The 27,247-nt window shown below is 46.7% G+C and overlaps 1 protein-coding gene across 1 annotated transcript; it reads right to left on the bottom strand.

Moving 5' to 3' along the window:
* Positions 1-129: 129 nt before the first annotated feature.
* Positions 130-27,247, bottom strand: CCDC63 (coiled-coil domain containing 63). Its single transcript, XM_033440583.2, is given in 11 exon segments — positions 130-323; positions 2,690-2,893; positions 6,070-6,262; positions 10,167-10,241; positions 12,044-12,183; positions 15,700-15,731; positions 15,733-15,876; positions 16,863-17,044; positions 17,457-17,577; positions 24,028-24,219; positions 27,087-27,247. Coding segments are annotated over 11 exon segments (1,488 nt in total). The 5' UTR covers positions 27,146-27,247; the 3' UTR covers positions 130-177.

A 27,247-nucleotide genomic window follows, 5' to 3' on the forward strand; every position in this document is an offset into this window, starting at 1 on the left:
CCTCACACCACTCTTGTCCCCTTTCTGGCTTTGGAACTCGATCCTCCTGCTCTTCTACCCCATCCTGGGGTGGCTCCAGCACCCCAGTCTCTTAGTAATGAATGTGAAGAGGCACCGGGGTTACGGAACAAAACATTTACTCTCTCTGGTTATGGTACAAACATGGCCATGTCCACCTCAGACTGTTAACTTCTTCTTGGGCCTCAGATTGTCCCCCTTTTCAGGCACGCTGTCCATGTGTAAATCCCTGTTTCTAGACTCTCTTGCGGTGTAGTGGCTGAGCACCATTTGCCGAAGGCTGCTGTGGTCCAGGGGTTGGTCCACTGTGCCAAAGATGGGACTAGTGTGAGGAGTTTGGAAATCAAACCCAGCACAGCAGGGGGTGGGCTTCCTTCCCAGGGACAGTGCCTCTCTGCCCTGTTCAAGGATATCCAAGCCTGGTTTGGTGTCCCTCCATAGTGCTGGGGGTTGGAGTGTAAAAATTCTCAAAGTCCAGGGAGGGGGAGGACAGGCAGAGATGTACTGCTCAGGGATGGCCAGACAATAACTGTTTTTTTCTCCAAGATGAGGATGTAAAAATGAGTTTGGTTTAGTATCAAGGAGATAGGGTCACCACGTGCAGTTGCTCAGGATGTAGATTGCACAAAGACATCTGTTTCTACAGGGCTGAAATCCAGCCCCCCACTTGATTGCCAAGCCATGTCTACCAATCAGGGGCTCCTTTTCCTAATTAATCTGCCCAGAGGGGCTTGCCTCTTCTAATACACACACACAAGCCATAGAGGCTAGTGGGCTAAGAGAACCTAATGTTTATCAACATTCCCTTGAACGGAAATAAGACAACATCTGTACATTCCTGACCTTGTGAGGACAGTGTTCTCAACAGCTGTGCCCTGCCACCCTCCTCCTTTAAGCACTCAAAGGGCCAAGGGAAGCTGTGCTAAGGTGGCTGACATCAGCCCCAGTTTTCACTCCTGCTAAGTCTCAGGTGCCTTGAATAAATCAAACAGGAGATGTGTGTACGCCTGTGCACCTGTGCAGGAGCGCCTGTTGGCCATCCCCTCCCTCCATCCTTGGCACACCTGCACAATTGAAACGTTGCTCACAGAAGAGGGGCAGCTTTTAAAAATACCAAATTGTTTCCTCTGATTACTCAAGTCATGCAAGGTCATTTTAAAGAAAATTCTAAGCAATACAGAATTAACTTAGAAATGCAAAGTTCTCTGCAAACCACCACCCAGAAATACCCACTGTAAGTCAGCAGTATACATCCTCTTCGTTTTTATATGTATCATCAAGATAACTTCCTCCTTCCCTTCCTCCGCCTCCTCCTCCTTCCTTCTCTCTCTCTCCCCCTCCCTTTATTATAAATCAGGTTGTGAAGGGCTGTCCTGTACACTGCATGATTTTTAGCAGCATCCCTGGCCACTAGATGCCATATATACATGTCAGTTCATGTCAGCCCACTGCATTCTTTTTAGTGGCTGCATAGTATTCCATGGCATGCATGGGTGAACTATAACTTATTTAACCAATCTCTAACGGGTGAGCATTTCAGTCATTTCCAGTTCAATCACCCTCCTACTTCCATCTTTAACCCTCGAATAAGTTTTTCTTTGAAGGACCAGTCCCCACAAGTGAGATTACAGACTCAACGTGTGTATCTGAAACCGTGGGTAATCATTAGTCAACCCCATTTCACCTGTAACCTGCCTTCACTAAGCAAGGTCGTTTTAATTATTGCTACAAAAGACTTGCTTGTCCTCCAAGCAGCATTTAGCCTAAACAATGTGTTTGCCTGAGCTGTTTTCCAGGAGCTTGGATTCAGCTATGTCTAGTTCTAGGTGAGCTGGTTAACACTGGAAGGAACCACCAATCCTTTAACTGGGCACGTGCGAGTGTCACTGGATGACCTCTTGAACGTGCAGAGGCCCACAGCTTAGTTACACCGGCACAGAACCCCGATTACCGCACCGTTTTCCAATTGCCTTTCCTCACACTCCCCATGCCTCGGACCACCCTGCTTCTTTATTCTATATCCCATAAATACCCGAGGCCCTTGCTTTCAGGGAGGTGGATTTTGGACGTTTGTTCTCCCATCTCATCTCCTCGCTTCGCTGCCTTGTGAATAACCCCCCCTCTCAGCTGCAAGCCTCCACTCTCAGCGTTTGGCTTGCTGCGTATCGCAAAAACCGAACCTGGCTCAGTAACATAACCATTTCTCAGGCTTCCCGAATGTGTTGCCAAACTGCCCTCCAAAAACTATGTGGGGCCGATTATATCCCCCCCTTCGGAGAGAAGGGCAGACCCCCACGACGGGGAGTATCACGAGCTTCAGCCTCCAAAAGCAAAGATCAATGTGCAGGCGCCCGCAGGGCCACAGTTCAGCTCTGGCGTGAACCGTCTCGGGCGCTTCAACCACGGGGTTGGGGGATGTGGATGGGGCTGCGGAAAGGAGGTCACAGATGGAGGACCGAGTCTCAGGAGCATAGGGTGAAGGTGGGAGCCGGGGTCAGGGAATCTCCTGTGCCCATAACTTGACAACCTGGAAATTTTACACATTTTAAGGTTCATCAAATGGTCACAAAGTTGTTGCAATTTTTTTAAAGTACCCAGGATAACTAAACTTCAGAATCTGTGGCTGAGTCATTGAGCAGTAGAAAGAGAAGTCCGGGAAGAAAGAACTCACCTCCATCCAACCTGTCCCTAAAGGGGTCAGCCCCGAGCACAGGGGGGATGACCTTGATGGGTTCTGCAGGTTTGAGGAGGGCAGAGCCACCCCAGAAGGGGTTGATGAAGGGTGGTGGGACTTCCATCTCCGCCACTTCCATTCCCATGATCCGCCTGTAGGATTCTAACAGCAGCAGGTCGTTGGTCTTCTTTTCAATGATGGCTGGAAAAAAATAAACAGAACCAAGAGGGCTGCTGAGAGACCGGAGTCCCGGGGCGGTGGGGAACTAGAGGTTGCGCTCCCTGCTGGAGATGAATGGTAGCAACAGGAAGTGGAGCAGGTCATGAGCTCCTGTAAAGACAAGGCTTTCTCTTGGGTTACATCACACGTTCCCTAGAGGGCACAATTTGGTTCTTGAGAAGCAAAAATAATCTGACTCTTTAATATATAAAGTACAGATATACATACAAGACGTAAACAGTTATATGGTATATGAACTGTATTAAAATTCCACAAGGTGGAGCAGTTGGGAAAAGAATGTCTAAAAAGGCTCCTTAGGGCTTCCCTGGTGGCACAGTGGTTGAGAATCCTCCTGCCAAGGCAGGGGACACGGGTTCGAGCCCTGGTCCGGGAAGATCCCACATCCCACAGAGCAACTAAGTCCATACGGCACAACTACTGAGCCTGAACTCTAGAGACCGCGAGCCACAACTACTGAGCCCACACACTGCAACTACTGACACCCGCACACCTAGAGCCAGTGCTCTGCAACAGGAGAAGCCACAGCAATGAGAAGCCCGCGCACTACAACGAAGAGTAGCCCCTGTTCTCCGCAACTAGAGAGAGCCCGCGTGCAGCAACAAAGACCCAACACAGCCAAAAATAAATAAATAAATTTTTTTTTAAAAAAAATTTTTTAATTAAATAAAAATATAAAAAGGCTCCTTAGGGGACAATAATGAAAAGAAGATTGAGGAACACTGGGTTACACTAAAAATTGGGAGCCCTGGGCAAGCTCTGCCTTAAACTATGGTTTTTTCCTCAGTGCTGTCTCTGAGTTTGAGGGAGCTGCCCTTCCCACCGTGTTTCATAGCCTCATGGAGTCACCAGAATAATTCATTCATTCATTTATTCATTCATTCCACAAATTATTGTTGGATGCCTATCATGCCAGGCATGGTGCTACAATGCATGGAAGAAAAACAAAATGACGATAAACAATAACAGAGATGCAGTCCCTGTCCTGATGAAGCTCATAAGCTTCAGTATGAATGGGGGGACGGAGAGAAAGGCAAGTTCAGCAAATAAATACACGTATCCCTCACTATCCAGATGCCTATTATCTGAATTCAGTAACTACTGGATCTGGATAATTTTTTTGAAAAAAACTCACACAACCCATACCGTTTCTATTCTCTCTGAAAGTCAGGAACCAAAAAGATTTGCATCTGAACCTTGCTATTGGATCTCAAGAACCTCATAGATTCAGATAATGAGAATTACCTGTACATAGAGACAAACTGGGTGAGTATTAAATAATAGGACTGCTGTAAGATTGAATAATAGTGGGTAGGGGAGGACCAGCTTCATATGGGGCAGCAGAGGGAGGCCTTGCTGGAGGGAGGGCATTTAAACTGATATCTGAGAATGAGGAGGAACTGGGCATGGGATGAGTATCCCAGGAACAGCCCATGCAAAGGCCCTGCGGCGGGGATGAGTTGGGGGAGGGATTTGAAAATACAGAGAGGAGGGGCTTCCCTGGTGGCGCAGTGGTTGAGAGTCCGCCTGCCGATGCGGGGGACACGGGTTCGTGCCCCGGTCCGGGAGGATCCCACATGCCGCGGAGCAGCTGGGCCCGTGAGCCATGGCCGCTGAGCCTGTGCATCCGGAGCCTGTGCATCCGGAGCCTGTGCTCCGCAACGGGAGAGGCCACAACAGTGAGAGGCCTGCGTACCGCAAAAAAAAAAAAAAAAAGAAAATACAGAGAGGAGAGCACTGTGGCTGAATGTGGTGAGAAAGGAGGGAGAGCAGGACAAGAGATGATGAAAAATGTAAGTAGGGGCCAGGCTATAAAGAACCTGATAGGCTGTGGGTAAGAAAGAGTTAACGCAGCAAAGCCTGACTGCTCTTAGAAAGCGCTGCTTACCAGATTGGCCCTTGGATAGCATCAGGGAATTTGAATTTCAGGAAGGTCCCCACTACCATTAACTGTTAAAAGAGTGGCTCATCATGCTTAAACTGTGGTATAAAAAATGTGATTTATGCTGACTGAATACTCACTATTCTTTCTGGGAGCCTGGAATTTGGGTATGTGTCATGCTGGAGGTGCCTATATGATGAGCCCCCAATCCAAACCCTGGGCAATGAGAATCCAGTGAGCTTCTCTGGTTGACAACATTTCACTTGTGTTGTCACAACCCATTGCTGGAGGAATTAAGCTCATTCTGTGTGAACCCACTGGAAGAGGAACCTTGGAAGCTTGCTCCTGGTTTCCTCCAGACTTCACCCCAAGCCCCTTTTTCCTTCGCTGATTTTGCTTTGTATCCTTTTGCTATAATAAATCAGGGCCATGAATATGACTATATGTTGAATCCAGGAGCCCTCCTAGTGAATCACTGAAACTGGTGGGAGGGAGGTGTCTTGGGAACCTCTCAAAAACAAATTGTATTAAGAGCCTTACATTTTATTCTAAGAGTAGTGGAAGCCATTCATTCTAAATTGTCATGATCTCTGTAGGTGCATCCTCCCTCTCTATCCTGAGTTCAAGGCCTATGCCTAGAAATGTGTGTTATAGTTAATAGGCATTTGCTACATGCCAGGCACTGCTCTGAGCCCTTTATTTCTTCTTTTCCAATCTAAATGCCTTTCATTACTTTTTATCGCCTTATTTCCTTATCAAGGACCACCAACACAATATTGAATAGGAGTTGCGAGAGCAAACATCTTTGCCTTGTTCCTGATCGTAGAAGAAAAACATTCAGTTTTTTCACCATTAAGTAGGAGGTTAGCTGTAGGTGTTTTTGTAGATGCCCTTTATCAGGTAAGAAAGTTTCTTTCTAGTTCTAGTTTGTTGAGAGTTTTTATCATGAATGGATGTTGAATTATGTCAAATACTTCCTTCTGCATCTATTGAGATGATCATGTACTATTTCTCTAAGAACTACTCATTTATTTAATCCTCCCAATATTTTTTTGGATGAAAAAACTAAAGCACAGAGAGGTTCAGAAAGTTGCCCAAAGTCACACAGCTAGTAAGAGTAGAACCAAGATTTGAACCCAACCAAGCTGGCTTTAGTGCCCATATGCTTCACCACCAGGCTCACTACCTCCAAAAGAACAAGTCCTTGGGTCTGGTCATAGAAATCTCTGGAAAAGGTTGCTACCCCAGCTCGACTCACCAAAGTACTGTGGGAGGTTGGTATCAGTGATTTTCCCTGTCTCCCCTAACTGTACCAGGATCTTGGTGGCATCACAATTTATCTTCTTAAACAGATTCTCAACCGAGTTCTTGAGATACTCCAAGGTCTTGTTGATCTCCTTGTAGTTGTTCTCATACATATCTGCCTGCTCCATGGTCTTCTTTAGTTTCTCCTGTGGCAGACCCCAATTCCCATCCAGGTCAGCCAGGTCACCACCCTGGGCTCAGCCCTCACATGAAAGCTTTTGCTGGCGATGAGGATTTAGGACCCTCTGGAGCCAGGATCTCCAAAGTGCAGGTTTGCAAACCTCTAAAGGGGTGCGAGATCAATTTAATCATTAAATTGGTCTCAACCCACATTTTTTTAAAAAATGAAATAAAATGATCAGAAAAGAAAGGAAGAGAAAATGCTAACATGCATTGCAGGTAGTGAGGGTAGTTATTGTTTAATGTAAGTTTTGTTTACTTACATATGTGTATGTGTGTCTACGTGTGTACTGGATTACAGTATTTTTAAAAAGCTGGTGACTCATTTTTTAAAAATGGCCCACAGGAAGGAATATATTTTACATTGCAGCCCAATATTTATATACGTGTGTGTATTTTTATATATTTATCTAATCAAATGAAATTATAGATTCACAAATCATATTCTTATTGTGTGTTCTAGTATTTTCCATTCTGTTCTGTTCTATTCTATCTTGTTTGTTTGTTTTTTTTTTGCGGTACGCGGGCCTCTCACCGCTGTGGCCTCTCCCCCTGCGGAGCACAGGCTCCGGACGCACAGGCCCAGCGGCCATGGCCCACAGGCCCAGCCACTCTGCGGCACGTGGGATCCTCCAGGACCGGGGCACGAACCTGTGCCCCCCGCATCAGCAGGCGGACTCTCAACCACTGCGCCACCAGGGAAGCCCTCTTGTTATTTTTAAATGCTGGTTGCAATCCAACAAACCAATTTCACCACTCAGTTTAAATCACATTAGAGCACAGTGGTTCTCAAAGTGGGGTTCCAGGACAAGCAGCATCAGTTTCACCAGGGAACTTGTTAGAAATGCAGATTCCTGGGATCCAGTCCAGACGGAATGAATCAGAGGCTCTGGGGGTGGGCCTGGCAATCTGTATTTAATGCAGGTGATCCTGATGCATGATAAAATTTGAGAACCTCTGTGAGTCCACTGGATCACAATTTTGGCTTCATATTGGTATCACGTGGGAGTGTTTAAACATTTGCTGCCCAAACTCCAGCCTCAGAGATTTAGACATCTTGGTCTGGGATGCAGCCTAGGCATCAGGAATTTTAAAGCCTCCGAGGTGATTCTGACTTGCAGCCCAGACTGTGAATCGCTGCTCTGGGATGAGTGCTTCAGTGGCTTCCTGCCTGTCCCTCTGAGTTCTCAGCTTGCAAAGGTGAACTGGGCCCTGGAAGGACCAGCCTTGTTCCCACCAGCTCCATACGGACCATTCCAAATAAGGATCCCAAAGGGCCCTATTCACACCCCCATTTTCCAGGTGAGGAAACTGAGGCTCTAAGGAATACAGCCAGGAGAGGGAAGCCATGGTTTGAACTGTCTCTCAACCACCACACCAGGCAGCTTCCTCCATCCCAAACACCGGAATATTCAGTTCCCAGGGCTGCATTTCCTCATATGACAGCAAGAGCCCCCCCTCATTCTAAAGGTGCATTAAAAGATCACATGGTTGAGAATTCCCTGGTGGTCCAGTGGTTAGGACTCTGTGCTTCCACTGCGGAGGGCATGAGTTCAATCCCTGGTCATGGAACTAAGATCCTACAAGCTGCGCGGCATGGCCAAAAAAAAAAAAAGATCATATGATTAAAAACATTTCTTAAAGCCTGATGTGACAGTGACAACACATGTCCAGCACCTAAAATGTTCCAGGCATATTACACACATCATCTTAACTTATCCTCACAACTGCCCCAGTTTTCAGATGAGGAATATTGAGGTCAGAGAAGAAAAGTGAACTTGTGTTTAGCTCCTCTGTATTGAGTTGTCTAATACCTGACCATGGGCACAACTCTTTATTTGGACAATTATTTGGTAACAAGATGATGGTGATTTGAGGTTTTATTGACTTACAGGATAAACAACAACAATAATGATAGCTATGTTTATAGCTCTCTGCCCTGCACTGTGCCAAGCGTGTACATTGCAGTATCTTATTCAGTCTTCACGGCCCTACAAAGTGAGTACAATTTTTATCCCCACTTTACAGGTGAGACACGGAGCCTCAGAGAGGTTAAGTCACTTTCTCAAAGTCACACAGCCAGGAAGCGACTCTTCTGGGAGTCATACCCAAGCATTTGTTCCCAGGGCCTGGTTGCTTAACTCCTATGCAAAACCCTCCCATTAAAGGACTGGTCTCACCACTTCTCCCAGAGGGGAGGATGAAATGGAAGTTAAGTGGAAAGGTTCCAAGAGTAGAGGAGATGGAAGCGATCTTTAGCAGGGGGGTAAGAAAACTGGGTTCTAAGTGAGCCCATTGCTATTAAGACAAATTCTCTTGCTTAGAGTATTTGCATTTGAAAAGAGGTTCCAGGAGTTCCTACTAAAGCCAAAGGAACAAAGAGCTGCTGGAGGACTTCAGGCAGAGGTCTTCAGGGGGAGATGCTTGGGGTTGCCTGGTCAGCCTTCCCAAACTGTGTCCACCTTTAGGCCTTCAAAACCCCAAGAGGCAGAACAGCACAAGTCCCAACCCCAAGGAAGCATTTGGACACTGGATGGCTCAAAGCCAAGGATGTGGGACCCCAAGCATGTGTCCAACTTAAGGAGAGTCTCCTTGAACTTGGGCCTTGCCTGCAAGTCTACATTCCCCATTCCCGAGTCCTGGTAGAGGTTGCTGAGCCTGAGAGGTGCTTTGCTGCCCTCCAGTGGCGCATGAGAGAATGGCATGGCCAACCCTTTCTGCCACCTGCATGCCAAGAGTAGAAATAAGCCACAGAGAAAGGAAGGGAAATGACCAAGGATTGTAGTTCCTGGGCCAGGAACTACTGGATTAGAACAGGGCTTTGCAGTCAAACTCTCTGGTTCATATCTTTGCCAGACATTTGCTATCCATTCTCCCCTTATACCTTAATAGCAAAACGCTGATTGTATTTGGGGTGGCAATGTGCCGGCTAAAAGTTATATCTCCAACCCTCCTTTGCAATAGGGATGGCCAGTGAGACATAGATACAGAAGTCACTGGCTGAGAATTCAGGGAAAAAACTTTTAAGCTGACTAACTCAATTAGCAAGGCCTTTTTTTCCTTCCCTACTTTCTTTCTGCTTGGAATGTGTATGTGATGGGTGGGCCATTGGCAGCCATAATACAACCATGAGGCATCCTTGAGAGTGTAAGCCACACACTAAAGATGGAAAAACTGAAAGGAGAAGGCTGGGTTACTGATGACATAATGACCAGCCCTGAAGTGTTTATCTCCAGATTTATGTTTTAACAAAGTAAATAAACTTCTATTGCTTAGGCCACTGTTATTTTGGGTCCCTATTATTAGCAGCTGAATGCAATGCAAAGCTCATGCAGTATCCCAGCTCCATGATGTTGGCGATTACTTCCCTGAACCTCAGTTTCCTCATCTGTAAAATAGATCATATCACCTACCTCATAGAGCTGTTGTGAGGATTAAATGAGATAATGCAAGCAAAGCACTTAGCCCAGTGCCTAGTATGTAGTAATGGCTCAGGAAATGTTTGTAATTACTATTATTGATTGAGAACAGGCCACAGCCAGGACAAGGGGGAGAGAGAATAAAAGACTGAGGCAGAGATCTGTCTGGAATTTACCAGCCTGGGATGAAATTATAGGCACAAGGGCCTGAGATAGGCTCCCTGAAGTGGGAGAGTCTTTAAAATGGACAAAGAGAGCCTCAGGGACAAAATTCTGCAGCAAGATCTGTAGCAGAGGCTGCCTGTAACAAAAGGTCGGGACATGTCAAGACATGACCCAGGCCAGTAGATAGTCATGGGGCAGACATCTTCCTCCTCCTGAGAACCAACTGACAGGTCACCTGACAGACAATGGAGACTCCTGCATCCCTCCCTCCCCACCCTGGTCTTACCTCCAGCTGTCTCAGGATGGAGCAGTTGTCCTCATGTGATGATTTCTGCTGGGATTGCGAGCGGATAACCTCATTCTGCTTAGGAGAGAACCAGACCATAAGGAAAAGCAAGTGCTCCCCTGCCCAACATACCTAAAAATAAGCCAATGCCTCGAGGCGTTGGTGAGGATTTAAATTATCCATTTCAAGTAGCCCCAGAACCCCTGGACCCCTCTTATGTCCATGGAGGTTCTTTCTGATGTTTCTGAATTAAAAGGAGGATGTAGGCATGAGCAGGTGGGTGGTTCATCCTTTCTGGAAAATTGTGTATAATCAGTAGGATTTGCTGCAATGGTGGCAATGTTCTATCTGTGCCGTCCAGCACTGCAGCCACTAGCCACGCATGGGCACAGAGCACTTGCAATGTGGCTAGTCCCACTGAGGAACTCATTTTTTAATTTAATTTAAATTGATTTAAACTTAAGTCACCCCATGTAGCTGATGGTTATGGTAATGGACGAGCAGCTCCAGAGCAGGGGTTCTCAAGCTCTAGCATGAATCAGAATCACCTGGGGGTTTGTGAAAACACAGATATCCGGGCCCCACACCAGAGGTTCTGATTCAGTATGTCTGCATGAGGCCCACGAATGTGCATTTCTCGCAAGTTCCCAGGAGATGCTGCTGGTCCAGGGACTAGATTTGAGAACTCCTGGGCTAGAACAGTGTGTCCAAATGTAAAAGGCAAGCACCCTTTTTTTTTTTTTTTTTTTTGCGGTACGCGGGCCTCTCACTGTTGTGGCCTCTCCCGTTGCAGAGCACAGGCTCCGGACACGCAGGCCCAGCGGCCATGGCTCACGGGCCCAGCCGCTCCACAGCACGTGGGATCCTCCCGGACCGGGGCATGAACCCATGTCCCCTGCATTGGCAGGCGGACTCTCAACCACTGCGCCACCAGGGAAGCCCAGCAAGCACCTTTTGATGGGGCAATACCATCTCTAGGAGTCTGTCCCATGGAAACAATAGGACATGTGGGCAAGGTGGCCACTCAAGGCTGTCCCTTGTGCTATTATCTGTAATCTCCGTTAGGGACAACCTACATGTCTACCGGTTGGGGATCGGTTAAGTAAACGATGGTACATTTACATTGTGGGGGGGAAAGGGTCTCAAATTAAAATATGGTTTAGGGCTTCCCTGGTGGCACAGTGGCTGGGAGTCTTCCTGCCAATGCAGGGGACACAGGTTTGAGCCCTGGTCCCGGAAGAGCCCACATGCCACGGAGCAGCTAGGCCCATGCGCTGAAAGTGCTGAGCCTGCGCTCTGGAGCCCGTGAGCCAAAACTACTGAGCCCACGTGCCACAACTACTGAAGCCCGCGTGCCTAGAGCCCGTGCTCCGCAACAAGAGAAGCCACTGCAATGAGAAGCCCGCGCTCCTCAACGAAGACCCAATGCAGCCAAAAATAAATTAATTAATTAATTATTTTAAATATATGGTTTAAATGCAGATTCCTGGCTTATTCTCAGAGAATCTAGGTTTGTAGGTATGGGATAGGGCCTGGGGAATCTGTTCTTTTACGAAGAATTTTGTGATACTACCACAGAGCATCTAGGGTCTCCAGAAGCCACTGAAAAGAACATAGAAGATGTTGGGCAGTATCTATGATGAATTGTTGAAGAAAAAAGTTTATTAAACAGCACGAACTATCTAGTATACACCCAGTACTGTAACTGGGCATCTAGGGGAGTGTGTGTATGTATGTGTGTGTGTGCGCACGCACGGACACATGCTTAAGTGCACACTGCCTTCGTAAAGCAATGTCACCAAAATATTTATTGGCAGTGTCTCTGAGTGGTGATATTTTGGTGACCTGTACTTTTTCCTTATATTTTTCTGAATTACATTTTCCCACAGGCATAGCTCCTCGATGAGTTGATTCAGGTTGCCATTCTTTGTCAGCTTCAGCAGCAGGAGGTGAGCCACCTCATAGCTCTCAAAACTCTCACCCTTGTTCTTCTTCCCATGCTTCTTTGCCTTGAGAGCTAGAAAAGGAAGAACTGGCAACCATGAGTCTGAAAGGGAAGCCGCTCAGAGTAGTGCCCAGTGGAGGGATGTGCTCCATAGCATTATCATTGTGCCCTGGGGAGGGGGCTAGACTTTCCCATCTCGCCACTTCACGAATATCTGATTGTCTACTATGTTCCAGACACTGTGCTGGGCTCCATAGCTACAAAATCACTGCTCCACAGAGCTTTTAGTGGAGGAATCAGCCACAAAGAGAAAAGAAAAAGAGATAGCCAAGTAAACAGAAAAAGAAATCCAATAATTACCATTGTGGCCCAGGCAATGGAGGAGATGTAGTAGGTGCTGTGATGGGGTAGCTGCGTGGCCAGGGAAGGAGGTGACGTGAGCAGGATGAAGGCCGGGGAAGCCCTCTTGGCAGAGGGCCTTAAGCAGTCTCAGGGCTTGGCAGATTCAAGGCATTAGAACAAAGAAAGTTCTCCAAGCCTTGCTCCCCAGCCTGATGCCTGCAATAGCCCCACCTCTCCTGAATCCAGCCTTGTCTCTCTGATTTGGCCTCCACATGGCAATCGGAAGGATCTTTCTAGATCTTCCTAGGCACATCTGGCCACGTGACCCCTTTTCATGTGTGGCTCCCTACTGTCCCTGGGATGAAGCTGAAGTTTCTCGGCATAATTTAAGATCTGATCCCCTCTAATCCTCAGTGCCTGGTCACTATCAGACTCAGTCACTAGTCTGCCTAAATCTTCTGATAGCTTCCCACCACACTTAGAATCAACGTGAGCTCCCTGTGCAGCCTATAAGGGCCTGTGTGGTCTGGCTCCTCCTCACCCCTCCAATTTCATCTCCTACCACTCTCCTGTTGGCATCAACTCACTCCAGCCACACTGGCCTCCTCTCTGTTCTAGAAATATGCCTACCTCACTCCCACCTCAGGGCCTTTACACCTGCAATTCCTTCTTCCTGGGATGTGCTTCTCCCAGTCTTCCATGTGGTTGGTTCTCTCCTATCATTCAAGTCTCTGCCCAAACAGCACCTCCTCCAAGAGGCCCACCCTGACCACCCTAGATAAAGCAGCCCCTGGTTACTCTCTGTCAATTATCCTGTTTTGTTTTCTTCATCATGCTCATGGGTTCCCGAGAGATCAGATTAACTTTTGCCAATTTGCCAATTTGTCATCTCCCCTGACAGAAGTTCAGCTCCAGAAGGACAGGACCTCTGTCTTACTCCCCACCGTCTCCCAACACGTAGCCCAGTTCCTGGCACATGGTCAGTCCTGCAGGAGTGGCCTCTGCCTGTTTCTCCAGCTTTGCGTCTACACTCCAGTTAACACGTTCCTGCCTCTGGGCCTTTGTCTCTGCCTGGATTCCTCACCCTTGCACAACTGGACTCTTTTCATCCTTTAGATCACAGTCTGAACAGCCCCTCCTTGTCCATCCTATCCAAGAGAGGTCTCCCTGTTACTTTTCCATCTCAGTCCCTTGTTTTCTTCCTTCAAAGGTTCTATCACAACCTGAAGTGTTTGTATTTGTCTATTTGCTTGTTTTTTTGTGTGTCTCCATATCTAAAACATAAGCTCCGTGACATCAAGGACTAACACTGTCTTGATCACTGCTCTGTCTCTGGTCCCCAACATGGTGCCTGTTTCAGGATAGGTGATCATTAAAATTTGTTGGAAGACCAAGAATGCAATGGTTGGATGGATGAAGGAAGGAGTCAACTGATCATGAAGAACTTACCCCTGCCGTGTCACAGGAACAGGAGGAGCCTGGAGGCTGGGAGACCCAGCAGAAGCTGCTAGAGGAGATGTGATGAGAAAGATGACAAGGCTGAGGCAGTGAGAAGAGGAAGGATGGACGCACAAGTCAACTGGAGTGGCAGTGAATGGGAGAACTCCTATTGACTGCACAGTTTGGGTCTTGGATGCCTAGTGGAATCTTGAGGCTGCTCAGTGGATTAGGAGAGAGAAGAGGAGAGTAGTAGGACCTCAGGCTTTGGGGGGCAGACACACTTGGGATGGGGTCCTGGATCTGTTACTTACATTGCAGAGGACCTTGGCTATATCCATGTATCCTCTCTCAGCTGCACTGCCCTCATATGTCAACTGGGGGTGTTAATAATAATGTCTGCCTCTTGGAGATGTTGTGAAGGCTAAATGGAAGCCATGCATGCCAAGCATAGAGAATGGAAGCTGGCATAAGCCAGTGGCTCAGTAAATGGATGGGTGGGTGGATGGAGGATGGAAGGATGGATGGATAAAGGATGGAAGATGGATGGGTGGATGGATGGATGGATAGATGGAGGATGGAAGGATGGATGGATGGATGGATGGACAGAAGGTCCAAAAGGTGGTTTTTGTAATGTTAGAGAGTGAGAGATGGGATTTCTCAGAAAAACACTTCCAGCCATACAGTTGCAAATAAGGTAGGAAGGGACAGAAGGGGCTGAAAGAAAAAAAACAAATGCAGCTGCACAGGGGGCTCTCCCTTCAATCTGTTGAGGAGAGAGTTAACATAGCAGACCTGAGACTGCTCTCCTTAGAAAGGCCTGCTTGCAAGGTTGGCCCTTGGCCTTCATCTGGGAACTTAAATGGTGAACAGCTCCCTACACTGATATAAAACTTTCCTAAACGGTAAGTGTGGCTCCTGAGCCCAGACTGTAAGGACAGTGTGCTTTATGCCTAACACCTGCCTTCCTGCTGGGAAGCTGGAATTTTGGTATGTACTGGGGAGAGGGTGCCTACGTGACCAGCCTCCAGTAAGAATCTTGGGCACCAAGTCTCTAATGAGCTCCCCAAGCAGACGACTCTTCATATGTGTTGTCACAATTAGATGCTGGAGGAATTAAGCATGCCCTGTGTGACTCCACTGGGAGAAGATCCTGGAAGCTTGTGCCTGGTTTCCTCTGGACTTCGCCCCACGCACCTTTTCTCTTTGCTGATTTTTCTTTGTGTCCCTACATCATAGCCATGTTTGCTGAGTCTTGTGAGTCCTCTTTGAGAATCACCCAGCCCGGGGGTGGTCTTGGGGACCTCTGACACAAAAGCTCCTCCTCTAAACAATGGAAGGAGAGCCACAGGGTGAGGACACATCCTACAGGTTATGGGTGGCAGATAAAACCCAAGGCATCCAGTTAAATTTGAATCTCAGACAAACAATATATATTTTTTTCCTTTGGCCACACTGCACAGCACGCAGGATCTTAGTTTCCCAACCAGGGATCGAACCCCTGCCCCCTGCAGTGGAAGCACAGGGTCTTAGCCATGGGACCACCAGGGTAGTCCTGACACAAATGATATATTTTTAACAGTATAAATATGTCCCAATTGTAGATAAACCACAAATAAGTTTTTAGTATAAGTATGTCTCAAATACTACATGAGACTAAAATTTTATTCATTGTTTATGTGAAATTTAAATTTAACGGCATCTTTTATTTTTATTTGCTAAATTTGGCAAACCTACTACAAGGAGACTCGGGCACCTTCAGTTGAGAGAGAGAGAGAGAGAGAAAAGAGGACACCTGGAAAGCATTACCTTCTTCCTTTTTGGACTGCTCCTCAAACTCGATCATTCAGCTTGATGAGTAGGAAGGATGTGAGCTTGGTTTCATGATCATAGAGACGCTCCAACTCTCGGATCTCCAGGTTGTACTGAGAGATGTCCTTCTGCTGGCGGTCCTTCATGGCAGCCATTCGAGCCATGGCTTCCAGCCTGGGCGAGGGGGGCACGACAGAGTCTGAGTGTCCGGAGGCGCCGTCCTTCTCCTCCCCTCTCCCTACCAGTCCAGACAGACTTCCTGACTGGTCAATGACCATCACTCCTTTTAATCATGGAGGTTTCTGTGAGTAGAGGAACAACTTTCCTCACCTGAATGACAGCAGTTGACAGCTCTAGACCACCCTCAGGAAATGATTTTCTATCATCATCATCATCACCACCACCATCACCACCGTCATCATGATGATCATCACCATCAGCAACATCATCACCAGCAGCATCACCACCACCATCATGATCTTCACCACCATCACCACCACCATCAGTATCATCATTACCATCAGCAGTATCACCACCATCAGCATCATCACACATCACCATTATCACTAGTACCATCATCATCACCACTTGTCAAGTACTATGTCCCAGCCACTCGCTTATATACACATATTATTTAATCCTCACTACCACCTGAAGGGGTCCTCCAACAATGTAGTAGTGATGGAGCCAGGGTTCAAACCCAGATCTCTCTGACTCCAAAATCTGCACTCTTCACCACTAAACTGCATGCCTTTTGCCCCTCTAGGTGTGAAGCCGGGAGACAGCCCAGACTGAGAGGGACCCCCTAGGACTAGAGGCAGGGACACCTGGGGGAGATGGTACAGCATAGGGGTTTGAATCGCAACTCCACCACATCTGCCATTTATTTGGATCTCAGGTAAGTATTTTGGCATCTCTAAGCCTCTATTTTCTGGTCTGTAAAATGGGGATAATAACTCCTAGGGCTGTTGTGAAGGTTGAAATACTACCCAGAGCATCTAGCATCGTGCTTGGCCGACACACAATCAGCACTCAGAGTTATTAAGATGATGATTTCAGGTTCCTCAACACATAAGCACAGTGGGTAGAGGTGGCCCAGAGTAGGAAGCTCAGCAGGGGGCTGAGACATCTTTGCCCCCAGGGTCTCTCCCCCAGCCCACCTCTGCTCATAGGCCTGCGCAGACTGCTCGATGGCCATATTCATTGTTTTCTTCTGCATCAACAAGCGCCGATGAATCTGCTCATAGATGTTGTCATAAGCAGCCTTCTCATACCGTAGGTCCTCAATCTCCTTCCGGAGCTTCGCATTGGTGGTCAGCATCTTGTCAAAGTGTACAGTGACCTGCAAGGAGGGCTCTGCTTCGAAATAAGGCTCACTCCTGGGGCATGAGACAAGCTTCCAGAAGGCAGCCAGAGGGTTGAAGGGTCTTCCCCTCACCTCCCACCCCAGGCCCACAGAACAATGGTTGGAGTGCTGCCTGGCCTGTGTGCACACCATCGTTCACCTTATCCCGACTCAACCAATGAGATGAGTATGTTCTGCTAATGGCTTCACAGACATCATTCTTCCCTCTTAGCAAAGGGAGGCAGAGTTGTTTGCAGAGTTTTTTTTGTTTGTTTGTTTTCTGGTCACGTTGCAGCACGTGGGATCTTAGTTCCCCGACCAGGGATAGAATCCGTGCCCTCTACAGTGGAAGCATGGAGTCCTAACCACTGGACCACCAGGGAATTCCCCCAGAGAACACCTTACGTACGAGATGCAAACGGGTTTCCAAAACGTGGATCCGTTTTTGCAGTTTCTGGGGGTTATTGGCCTCCTGTATTTTTGAGAAGATCTGTCTTTGGTTTATATATATATTTTTCCATCTGAATAATCTGAAAAGAAAAAGAGAAAGAGAGAGAGAGAGAAAACCCAGCTGTGTTAACATCTGTATGGGTACAAATGTGACCGTTCACTAACTCAAGTGTGGTAAAGCAAAAACTGCAATGTTCTTTCTTTTCCCATATGGAATTTTAATTCTCTCTTGGGTGTATGCTCAACTCAACTTAACCTTAGCCAGTTTGGGGCAAAATGAGGCAACTTAGGGTTTTTACTCTCACCCGTGCATGTAAATTTCACTTACCTGTGGGCGAAAATCTCACCTGGCCCTAAAGCCACGGTTTCCAGCAGAAATGGCATTATTCCCCCAAGAAGCCTTCTGTAACCTTTGTTTTTTGTTTTGTTTTGTTTTGTTTTTTTGCTCTTGCAATGATGAGGATGCTAGTGGCACTTAATGGCAGGTCATGAGATGTCACATACCCTGCAACATGTAAGACAGCACCAAACATCCAAGAATTGTCCTCCACCCCTTTTGACTTTCCAGTGCCCCTCAGGATATTAGGCAGGTGAAGAACCTCTCTATAATTTTCTGTACCTAGAATCAAACTGTCTTTTACATATACACACACAGTATTTTTCATTAGGTTTTAATAGACACTTAATTATCCAGGAATGTAGTCACTGTATAAATCAAGAGAATGTTCGTTGATTTGTTTGGAACTTTACCAAGAGTTGGCCACCATTTTGGAAATCATGACACCAGCACAACCTGGATCATCATCTTTGAGTTGTGGATACAACAAGTCCAAATCGGTCTGCAGTGTGGAATCTTCAGTGATTCTGCATGTCAATAATACTGGCCTCTGACTATATCTTTTAGACCAGCGGTCTGCAAACTAAGGCCCTGGGCCAAATCTGCCCCATTGCCTGTTTTTTGTTTGTTTGTTTGTTTTTTAATATTTATTTATTTATTTTGGTTGCACTGGGTCTTACTTGCAGCACGTGGGATCTTCATTGCGGCATGCAAGATCTTTTTTTTTTTTTTAGCTACAGCATGTAGACTCTTAGGTGTGGCATGCATGCAGGATCTAGTTCCCCAACCAGGGATCGAACCCGGGCCCCCTGCATTGGGAGCGCAGAGTCTTACCAAATGGACCACCAGGGAAGCTCCCCACTGCCTGTTTTCATAAATAAAGTTTTATTGGCACACAGCCATGCCCATTCTTTGCATTGTCTATGGCTGCTTTCATACTATGAAGGCAGAGTGGAGTAGTGTGGCCCACGAAGCCAAAATATTTACTATCAGGGCCTCTGCGGAGCAATTTGCTGGCCCCGGTCTCGATAAGTCAGGCCAAAACATGCACGTATCGAAATACATATAATTTTAGTATAAGTAGCTTTCCTTTATTTTTCCTTTGCATTATAGTTATGGCATCATATTGATTTAAAAGAAGAAGGATAAAGGATTATATCATCTATGAATTTCACTTCAGGATTGTAAAGGAGGTATTACCAAACATTGGCTGTTAAAAAGGGGCATTGGCAGTTGAGTGACTCATAATTTCAAGTGTCAACAACTAAAAATGATTAAGTTCAATTAGGTTCAGGTCTTGCTAAAAACATACTTTCCTTGGGAATTCCCTGGTGGTCAGTGGTTAGGACTCCTCCCTTTCACTGCTGAGAGCCCGGGTTCAATCCCTGGTGGAAGAACTAAGATCCCACAAGCTGTGCGGTGTGGCCAAAAAATAAAAAATAAAATAAAATGAAGCATTTTAAAAAACATATGCTTTCCTCACAAGAATTTACTCTCTCTGCCTTTATGGGCACAGATCTCAGTAGCCTTCCTTCAGGGGCAGCAGCTTGTATCAATTAGAAACACATGCAACTACAAATTACAGAAAGCCCAACTAACAATGGTTTAAACAAATTATGGTTTATCTTTCTCTCATAATACACTGCTGGCTTAAGTTCAGTAACTCAAGGAGGTAAAAATAAGATCTCTGTAATTCACCTGGCTTCTCCCTCAAAAGATGGCTGCCATTGCACCAGCCTTCACACAGTTATGTTCCAGGGAGGAAAGTAGAGGAAGCAATATGGATGAAGGGTACAACCTATACCTGGAAAGCAAAACTTTCCCAGACACCCCTAACAGATGTCCCCTTACATTTCATTGTCTACCTTTAGGTGCAAGGGAAAATGGGAAATGTAGCTTTTTAGCTGGGCACATGCTCACCCTGAATAAAGTCAGGGATCTGTTAGAGAGGAAAACATAAAGAATGGCAGTGTCACCCACAACACTATGTAGTTACAGTTGCTTCAAGGAAATTCAGGCCCAATATTGCCAGATCTTCCAGTTTTTTTTAAAAGAGAAGCCAGATATCTGAATTTTTACATGAAATCTCCTGATTTTTAACATGTTAGGCCAAAGCCTTCATGTTGTCAGGCTCAGCCTGTTCTGAAGGCCACTGGTCTACTCATACATTTAGGGTCATGGAAGACCCACAGAAAAGTGATGAAAGATGGTTTTTAGGCAGCAAGAGATGCTTAACGGAAGACAGAAGAATGTTCCAGAACCAGGAGGCTGGCAGAGGTGACAACAGCCAGAACTGTACTGTGGTGGACATGGTGGGTGGTTAACCCATCGTGGGTGTTCTGGGAAAGAATACCCATCCCACCCCAGAAGACTGATCCAAGCCAAGCATGGTAACTCTAATCACTCTTCTTATGATTTATTTATTCAGGGATGGGCAAGACTAAACCAGTTGGAGCCTCTGGCTGTCTGGTAGGGAAGCATCTGGAAAAAGTTTCCTCATTCCTAAGAGAGTCATAGGAAGAGATGGTCTGTCTTCTCCTGACGGTATTGTTCCATCTGGATGTGGTCCCTGGAACTGCTGCTGCTGTCTTGCCCCCAAAGGACAAAGACAAATACCTTGATAACCTAATTGAGCTGCTGAATCAACCAACCCTGAAGCTTGCATTATCTTTATACTTCCTGTTATATGAGATAAAAACATTTTCTTATTGCCAGTAATCTACTTAGGGAAGGTGGGCTCTGCCTCCAAACCCAAGGGATAAATCATCATTGGTCTAAACTAGGGGTTGGGAAACTTTATCTTAAAGGGCTAAATAGTAAATATTTTAGGCTTCAAGGACGAAGAGATTAGTATGTAGGTACTCACATAACCATTTAAAAAGTAAACATTTAAGATGTAAAAACCATTCTTTGCTGGAGGGCCATAAACAAACAGACCAGACTTGGTGCTTGCACTGTAATCTGCTGCCCCTGGTCTACCCCAAAGCAATTACAGAAATTCCATTTCCCTTTGGCCCGTGATTGGCCAAGGAATGGGCATATACCCTAGCCCTGGCCAATCAGAGAAAATCTGCTGGAGGAATTTTGTAAAATATTCTCCCTCTCATAAGAAGAGAATATCATGTACAAAAACTTCCCATCCTTTCTCCCTATTTTTGAATGCAGTTATATGAGACATTATACTAGCTAAGCTTTGGCAGCCATCTTGTGACCATGAGGGGAAGGCTGGTCAAGAGAGTCATAGAGAAAAAGAAGAACCCATCATTGTAGAGCTGCTAAACCATCCCTGGGATGGCCTATTTCTAGTCAGACATCATATTAAATGAGAAAAACAAACCTCTGTTCTCCCAGTTGCTTCCAGTCAAGAATTCTATTATCAATACTTGCAGCCCAACACATTCTCAAGCAAAAGATCAGGCACCAAGGGAACCATTGGGTCTCACACAAAACTGGTAAGGTATATGAATGCTGTTTATGATTGATATTAGCCAGGCTTTGGACGTTAGCTGGAACACACACACACACACTCCCCCACAAACTCCCTCACAGCAAAAACAAATTACTTCATCAGTACTGACAAAGTCAGATTCAAGTCAAGTCAGGTTCCTATTCTACTCCGTTCTCCTCTCCTGTTCTATGCACAAGGCAGCATCCTCAACACAAACCCCCTCCAGCTCTCTTATGAAATAAAACAAATGACTTGTTTTGATATATGGGAGGGCAGCATCCTCCACCATATATTAGGTGTGGCATCACATGCTCTGAAAGGATGCCTGCCCTAGCCTGAGTTGACCCCCAGAGTCCTAGGGCTCCACCTACTTGCCAAAGGAAGCTGTGGCATCAGCTCTTGTGATTAAATTCAGAGCTGTATTCCCTTTGACACCTTTATGTCAGACGCTGCTTTTGTGATGCTGAAAGTAATTAGGCTTCAGCCCAATGGGAGACATTAGCCAAGGCTGTGGCTGATGGGGAAATACGTTGCCTACACTAGATGCTCAGCAGGAAGGCAAGCGCTTATTAATTATTTTGTGAGGCTAAGCAGGGCCCAGTGATATCCTCACCTCCAGTGACCCCTTGAAAGGACAAAGCTCTGGGCATTGTGTGGTGGACACAGCAGGAGGGGATTCTGGGAGCTGCCTGCGCTGAGATGGAATTAGACCAAGTGGGTTTTTGTGTTGGGCAGTGAGTGCCGTACTCTTTGGAGGATTCCAAAACTAGGTTGCCTTTTCTAATGTTTCTGAGAATCCACATCCCCATTTTTCTTCTTCACTTTTATTGCCTCCTTTCTCATACATTCATATGTTTGTTCACTCATTCATTCATTCACTCATTCATCCGTTTTATTAAGCCCCTGCTTGGTGCCAGACAACAGGGGTATGATGGCAACCAAGACAGAGTGGTCCCTGCCCTCAGGGAACCTACAATCTAGGACTGGAAACAAGCCAGGAAGCATGATGAGCCCTAGGAGAGAGGAGATAGATGGTAATTTGCACACACACAGTAGGGGCATGTAGCAGAGAAAGATGAGGGGACAACTATCTTGCAGAAACAGCATTTGAGCTGAGACGCAAAGGATGAATAAGACTCCCCCAAGCAGAGAGGACGGGGAACATCACTCCAGGCAGGGGGAACAGCATGTGCAAAGGTCTGGAGGTGAGAGACAGCACTGTGGATCCATGAAGGCAACCAGTGTGGATGGAGCACAGAGGAGAAGGAGGCAGGAGAGAAGGTGGAAGAGGCAGGAGGGGCTGAGGCAGCAGAGCCGGCAAATTACACCAGGAACTTGGGCCCTTATCACAGCAAGAGTTGGAAATTACTGAAGAGTTTGAAGCAGAAGAAAGGTGTAATGAGATTTCCAGATTCATTCAGTCAGTAAATATTTATTGAGGACCTGCTAGGTGCTGGACACTGGGATAGGAACAGGGGGTACAGTAGGGAACAAAACAGACTCACGCAGGTGACAGGTTAGGGAGACATTAGACAACACCCATATTAAGGCATAATTACCACCGTGAAAGGTACTGTGAAGGAGGTGCCATGGGGTGACATGAAAGAGGATAGGGGGTGCGCTGGGATCTTCTATTTGCCCCCCAATATCTACTCTCCACCCTGCTCTGTGCCCCAGGAAGCTAACCGGGAAGGATCCACAATGGCTTCCTTGTAGTTGGGGTCAGAGGTGAGAAGAAAGAGAGGTTGCGGTATTTACTCCAGGTTCCAGAATGCCCTACTCGTCCGAGTACCCTACAGAGTGTGCTATTTGTTCCTGGCCAAGAAACTAACACCAGGGGCATATACTTTAAACCAGAGAGAGGGCATAGAGAAGGCCTCCCTGAGAAAGTCACCTTCAGGCTGAGACATAAAGATAAGCAACTAGGGTAAGGCAGTGTGAGGAGCATGTGCAAAGGCCCTGAGGTGAGAAAAGGCTCAGCATTATTTGAAAGAAAGAAAGAAGTCTTTTGCAGCTGGAGTGTGAAGAGTTAAGGAAGAAATGACATGGGATGAGCCTAGAGGGGTAGGCAGGGTCTTTCAAACGATACTAAGGGATTAACACTGTATAGCAAATGTCTCTAGCTCTTTGCTTTCTGGATCCATGAGGGTTGCACTTCCTAGGCCCTTTTGTGAATGGGTAGAGTTGACTATTTTGGGTCAAGATAGTCTACCAAACTACGGGTTTGGTAGACTATCTTGAGCCAATGAGTCATGAGCAGAAGTGACACATGTCACTGGAGCATTCAACTGCCAGTGTGAGACCCTCGGGACTCACTTTTTTCTACCACAGTACCTGGCAATGTTCAAGATGGGGCTATCCCATTAGCCTGGCCCCAGGATGAAAGGATATAGGAGCCCCTAGCCAATCCACGATAGACATAAACCATGAATGGGAAAGAAACCTTTGTTGTTTTAAACCACTGAGTTGGGGAGAGGGAATTTTGTTACTGCAGCATAACCTAACCTCTCCTGACTGATACAGTAAGGATTGGGGCATTTAGTCTTACTGTAATGGGGAGGCAGTGGAGACCACAGTGAGGAAATGGATCAATAGAGCTGAGAGATCAGGGGTTACAATGGTGGTGGAGACAGTGACCACAGTCACGTTTAGAAAAGCCAACGGTGGGGATATGGTGGGGAGTACACCTCCTGCACTCCTTCCCCTTGCTCGGTGTTCTGGTTAACCCTTTAAGAGAAAGACCACACCTTCTCATCCAGTTCAGCCAACAGCACTTTCATCGATTTAATCAGGGCCTCATAGTCCTCCTTGGTTTGCAGCAGGAAACACAGCTCCATGTAGTTTTTCTCATTCAGATCCAAGTTCCTGGAGGACTTGATGAGATTCAAAAGCAGGGTGATCTCATCCTGCTCCTCCTGCAGGGTCTTGATTTCCTTGCTGTTGGGAAAGCAGCATGTGATTAACCCTGAACCCCTGAGTTTGCCTGGATCAGACACTCCAGGCCCCTTGGTCCTGAAAGGAGACTCAGAGGGGTACTTCCCACCCCAGCAAGTGGAAGAGACTCACCCAAAGTCTCCAACCCAGGTCCAGAACTCAGATGTCCTTTGACCCAGTTCACTGCAACTTCCACTGCTCCACCCTTCTCTGAGCTGCATTTTTTTTTTTTACTCCTCAGAACAATTTGCAGCTGTGCCTGTCAAAACCCATTACCTAGTCATGGTGAGAGCCCCCAAATTCTCTTTTGCCAGCAGCTCACTGACATCTGTCTGATTTTGCAGACTTTCTTTTCCAGCTTTACAGCCAGTTATCTCTGGTAATAAGAGGCAAGCCCATGAGGCAGGATCTTTCAATTGTGCATCAACACAGAGCTGCACAGGAACCTCTAACCCCCACCAACTTTTCTACTCAGGGGCTACTGATTTATGAAATTGGCTGACATGAGTCTCCTTCTCTTCCTCTATCTGCTCTGGAGAAGAGAGGGTGTCGGGGACGTGAACAACCAGGGATTTCTAAAAGAGAAAAGAAGACTCAGGCGACTGCACGGCAACTGAGCAACAGGAAATGGTACAGAGGCCGAGTTTCTGGCAAAGTCTGGGCAGCCTATTCCTGCTGCTCAGTGCGGTTTGCAGACTAGCTGCCTCAGTGCCCTTTGGAAGCTTGGAGAAATGCAGCAGCTCAGGTCTCAATCCAGGACCTACTGGATCAGAATCTGCTTTGTAACAAGATCCTCAAGTGACCTGTATGCACTTTAAAGTTTTGGAAGCGCCACTCTAGAACAGCAAAGAATGTTCAAGGGCGGGGTCTGCAAAGCTTTTTCTATAAAGGGCCAAAGAGTAAATACTTTAGGTTTTGCAGGCCAGAGGGTCTCTGTTGCAACTACTCAACAAAGCAATCATAGGCAACACAAAAATGAAGAGGCGTGGCTGTGTGCCAATAAAACTTTATTTACAAAAACAGGCAGCCACTCAGACTTGGCCCATTGGCCACCGTTTGCTGACTGATGTTCTAAAGCAGCACTGTCCAGTAGACCATTCTGCAGTGATGCAAACGTCCTCTAGCTGCGCTGTCTGACAGCATCCATCAGGCATGTGTGGCTATTGAGCCCTTGAAACGTGGCTGGTGCAACTGAAGAACTGAATTTCTAATTTTATTTATTTATAAATTGCAAATGTAAATAGCCACAAGTTGCTAACAACCACTGGAGTGCATGCCCAGTTCTAGAGCATCTTGTCTTCTTAACCTGGCCCTTGGGACTTTTCTCCCCCTAAGCCCCTCTCGGGAGGGGTCTTTGCTAAGGTGCAGAGAAAAGAGAGAGAGAGAGCGGATAGTAGTCAGAGTTAGGCTTTCGGGGGTGCAGTGAGGTCGGAAAAGCAAAAGGAAGGTTTGTCCGTCTTTAGGCAGGGCTAGGACTGCAGTGAGGGGAGTGAGGTGCCCCAAAATTTAAGGAGGTCTTCATTTTCAGGGTGGTATAGGTGCAGGGTCTGCGCTGGGGAAAAGCACCTCCTTAAATATTACGCTCACTAAGCACCTCACTCACCTCACTCCAGGTCTCTTCCACTCTCCTCCCCTTCAGTTCCACCACAGTGAAACCAGATCAAATGGATCGGGGTAGAGCGAGATGCAGAAGGGTAAGTAAGATTCAAGAAAAACTGAAGCCACATCAAGAAGTAGGCATTTCCTGATGCCCACCAAGGGTAGGCTGTGAATCAGGGTCACCAGCACAGATGTGCAGGTTGTGGACTGCACAGCCCAAGGGAGCACCATCTGCTTGAAAACATATCATTGATTTGTTGATTTACTCCACTTTTCTGTGAGACACTTTGTCGTTTTAACAAAATCCCTACATAATGACAATGTTTCCAGCAGATGGCAGTAAAGGGTCTTTGAGAAAGGGTGCCTTTTTCTAATTCACGTAATGATCCCATATGGACTAGCAGTGGCTCTGAGTGAACCAATCCATGGAAAATCTAAAGAACCCCTTTTCCCTATCCTCTGAACTTCACACATCATCTAACAGTAAAATTTTCTTTCTAACAATAGGCAGTTACTGCCTGTATAAACATTATGAATGTGGTTAAGGAATCACATTTCTCTGGACGGAATCTAAGAATGCTTGTTTAATGTTTGTTTATTCAACCTCAGGGAACACCTTTCTGTTGCCCAAAGAAACTATACACACCATAATTTCTAGGGCAACTCAATTTCAGATATTCAGGCCTGCAGATCCCATAATAACGCACAAGCAGGAAACGTCCTTTGGGGTATCCACCGACTGGTGATTTCCCCTTCTCTGGGAACTCCCCACCTTTACTGCTAGAACCGCTGGGGATACCCATAGCTATTTTTTGTCCTATGGCTCAGCCCCCACCAGGCCACAGCTGAATGGGCCAGAAGTAGACACCAGACCCAAGCTAAGCCAATCAGATTCTCCCTCTCCTGGGAATTTTGGGATTGGAATTGACTAAGAACAGTCTCTCTGTGTGGCCTTTGTTCGCTCAAGAATTGGAGGCAGCCATCTCCCACCAGCCACGGCTGAGATTCAGAGAGGAAAGAACAAAACCCATGTGTTGAAAGAAACAGGAACCAGAATCACTTTCTTGTTTGGGTCCTTCACTGAGACATGGGTGCGCTGCTCCCCTTGGAGTCCCTGAGACACCCTGAACTCTGAGAATAAATCTCCTCTCCCCACTGAAGCTATCCCAAGTGGGTCCCTGCCCCAGACCCCATCAGAAGGCAAGCCCCATGAAACCAAACCCAAAATTTTCTCCAAGTTCACTCAGTACAGAACTCTGAGCATCACTTACTGCTGGTTTGTGATCTTCTGCTGGGAGCAGAAGTTAAAGGACTTCCGACTGTCCACCATCTTCCGGAACTGCTGCCTCAGCTTCCGAAGCTCTGCCTCGGCCAGCTGCTCTTTGGTCTTCTCCGAAGGTTCCTGGGAATTTTCAGGGTCTTTTCTTCTGTG

This window comes from Orcinus orca, chromosome 15, assembly GCF_937001465.1.
Source record: "Orcinus orca chromosome 15, mOrcOrc1.1, whole genome shotgun sequence".
Classification (NCBI taxonomy): Eukaryota; Metazoa; Chordata; class Mammalia; order Artiodactyla; family Delphinidae; genus Orcinus; species Orcinus orca.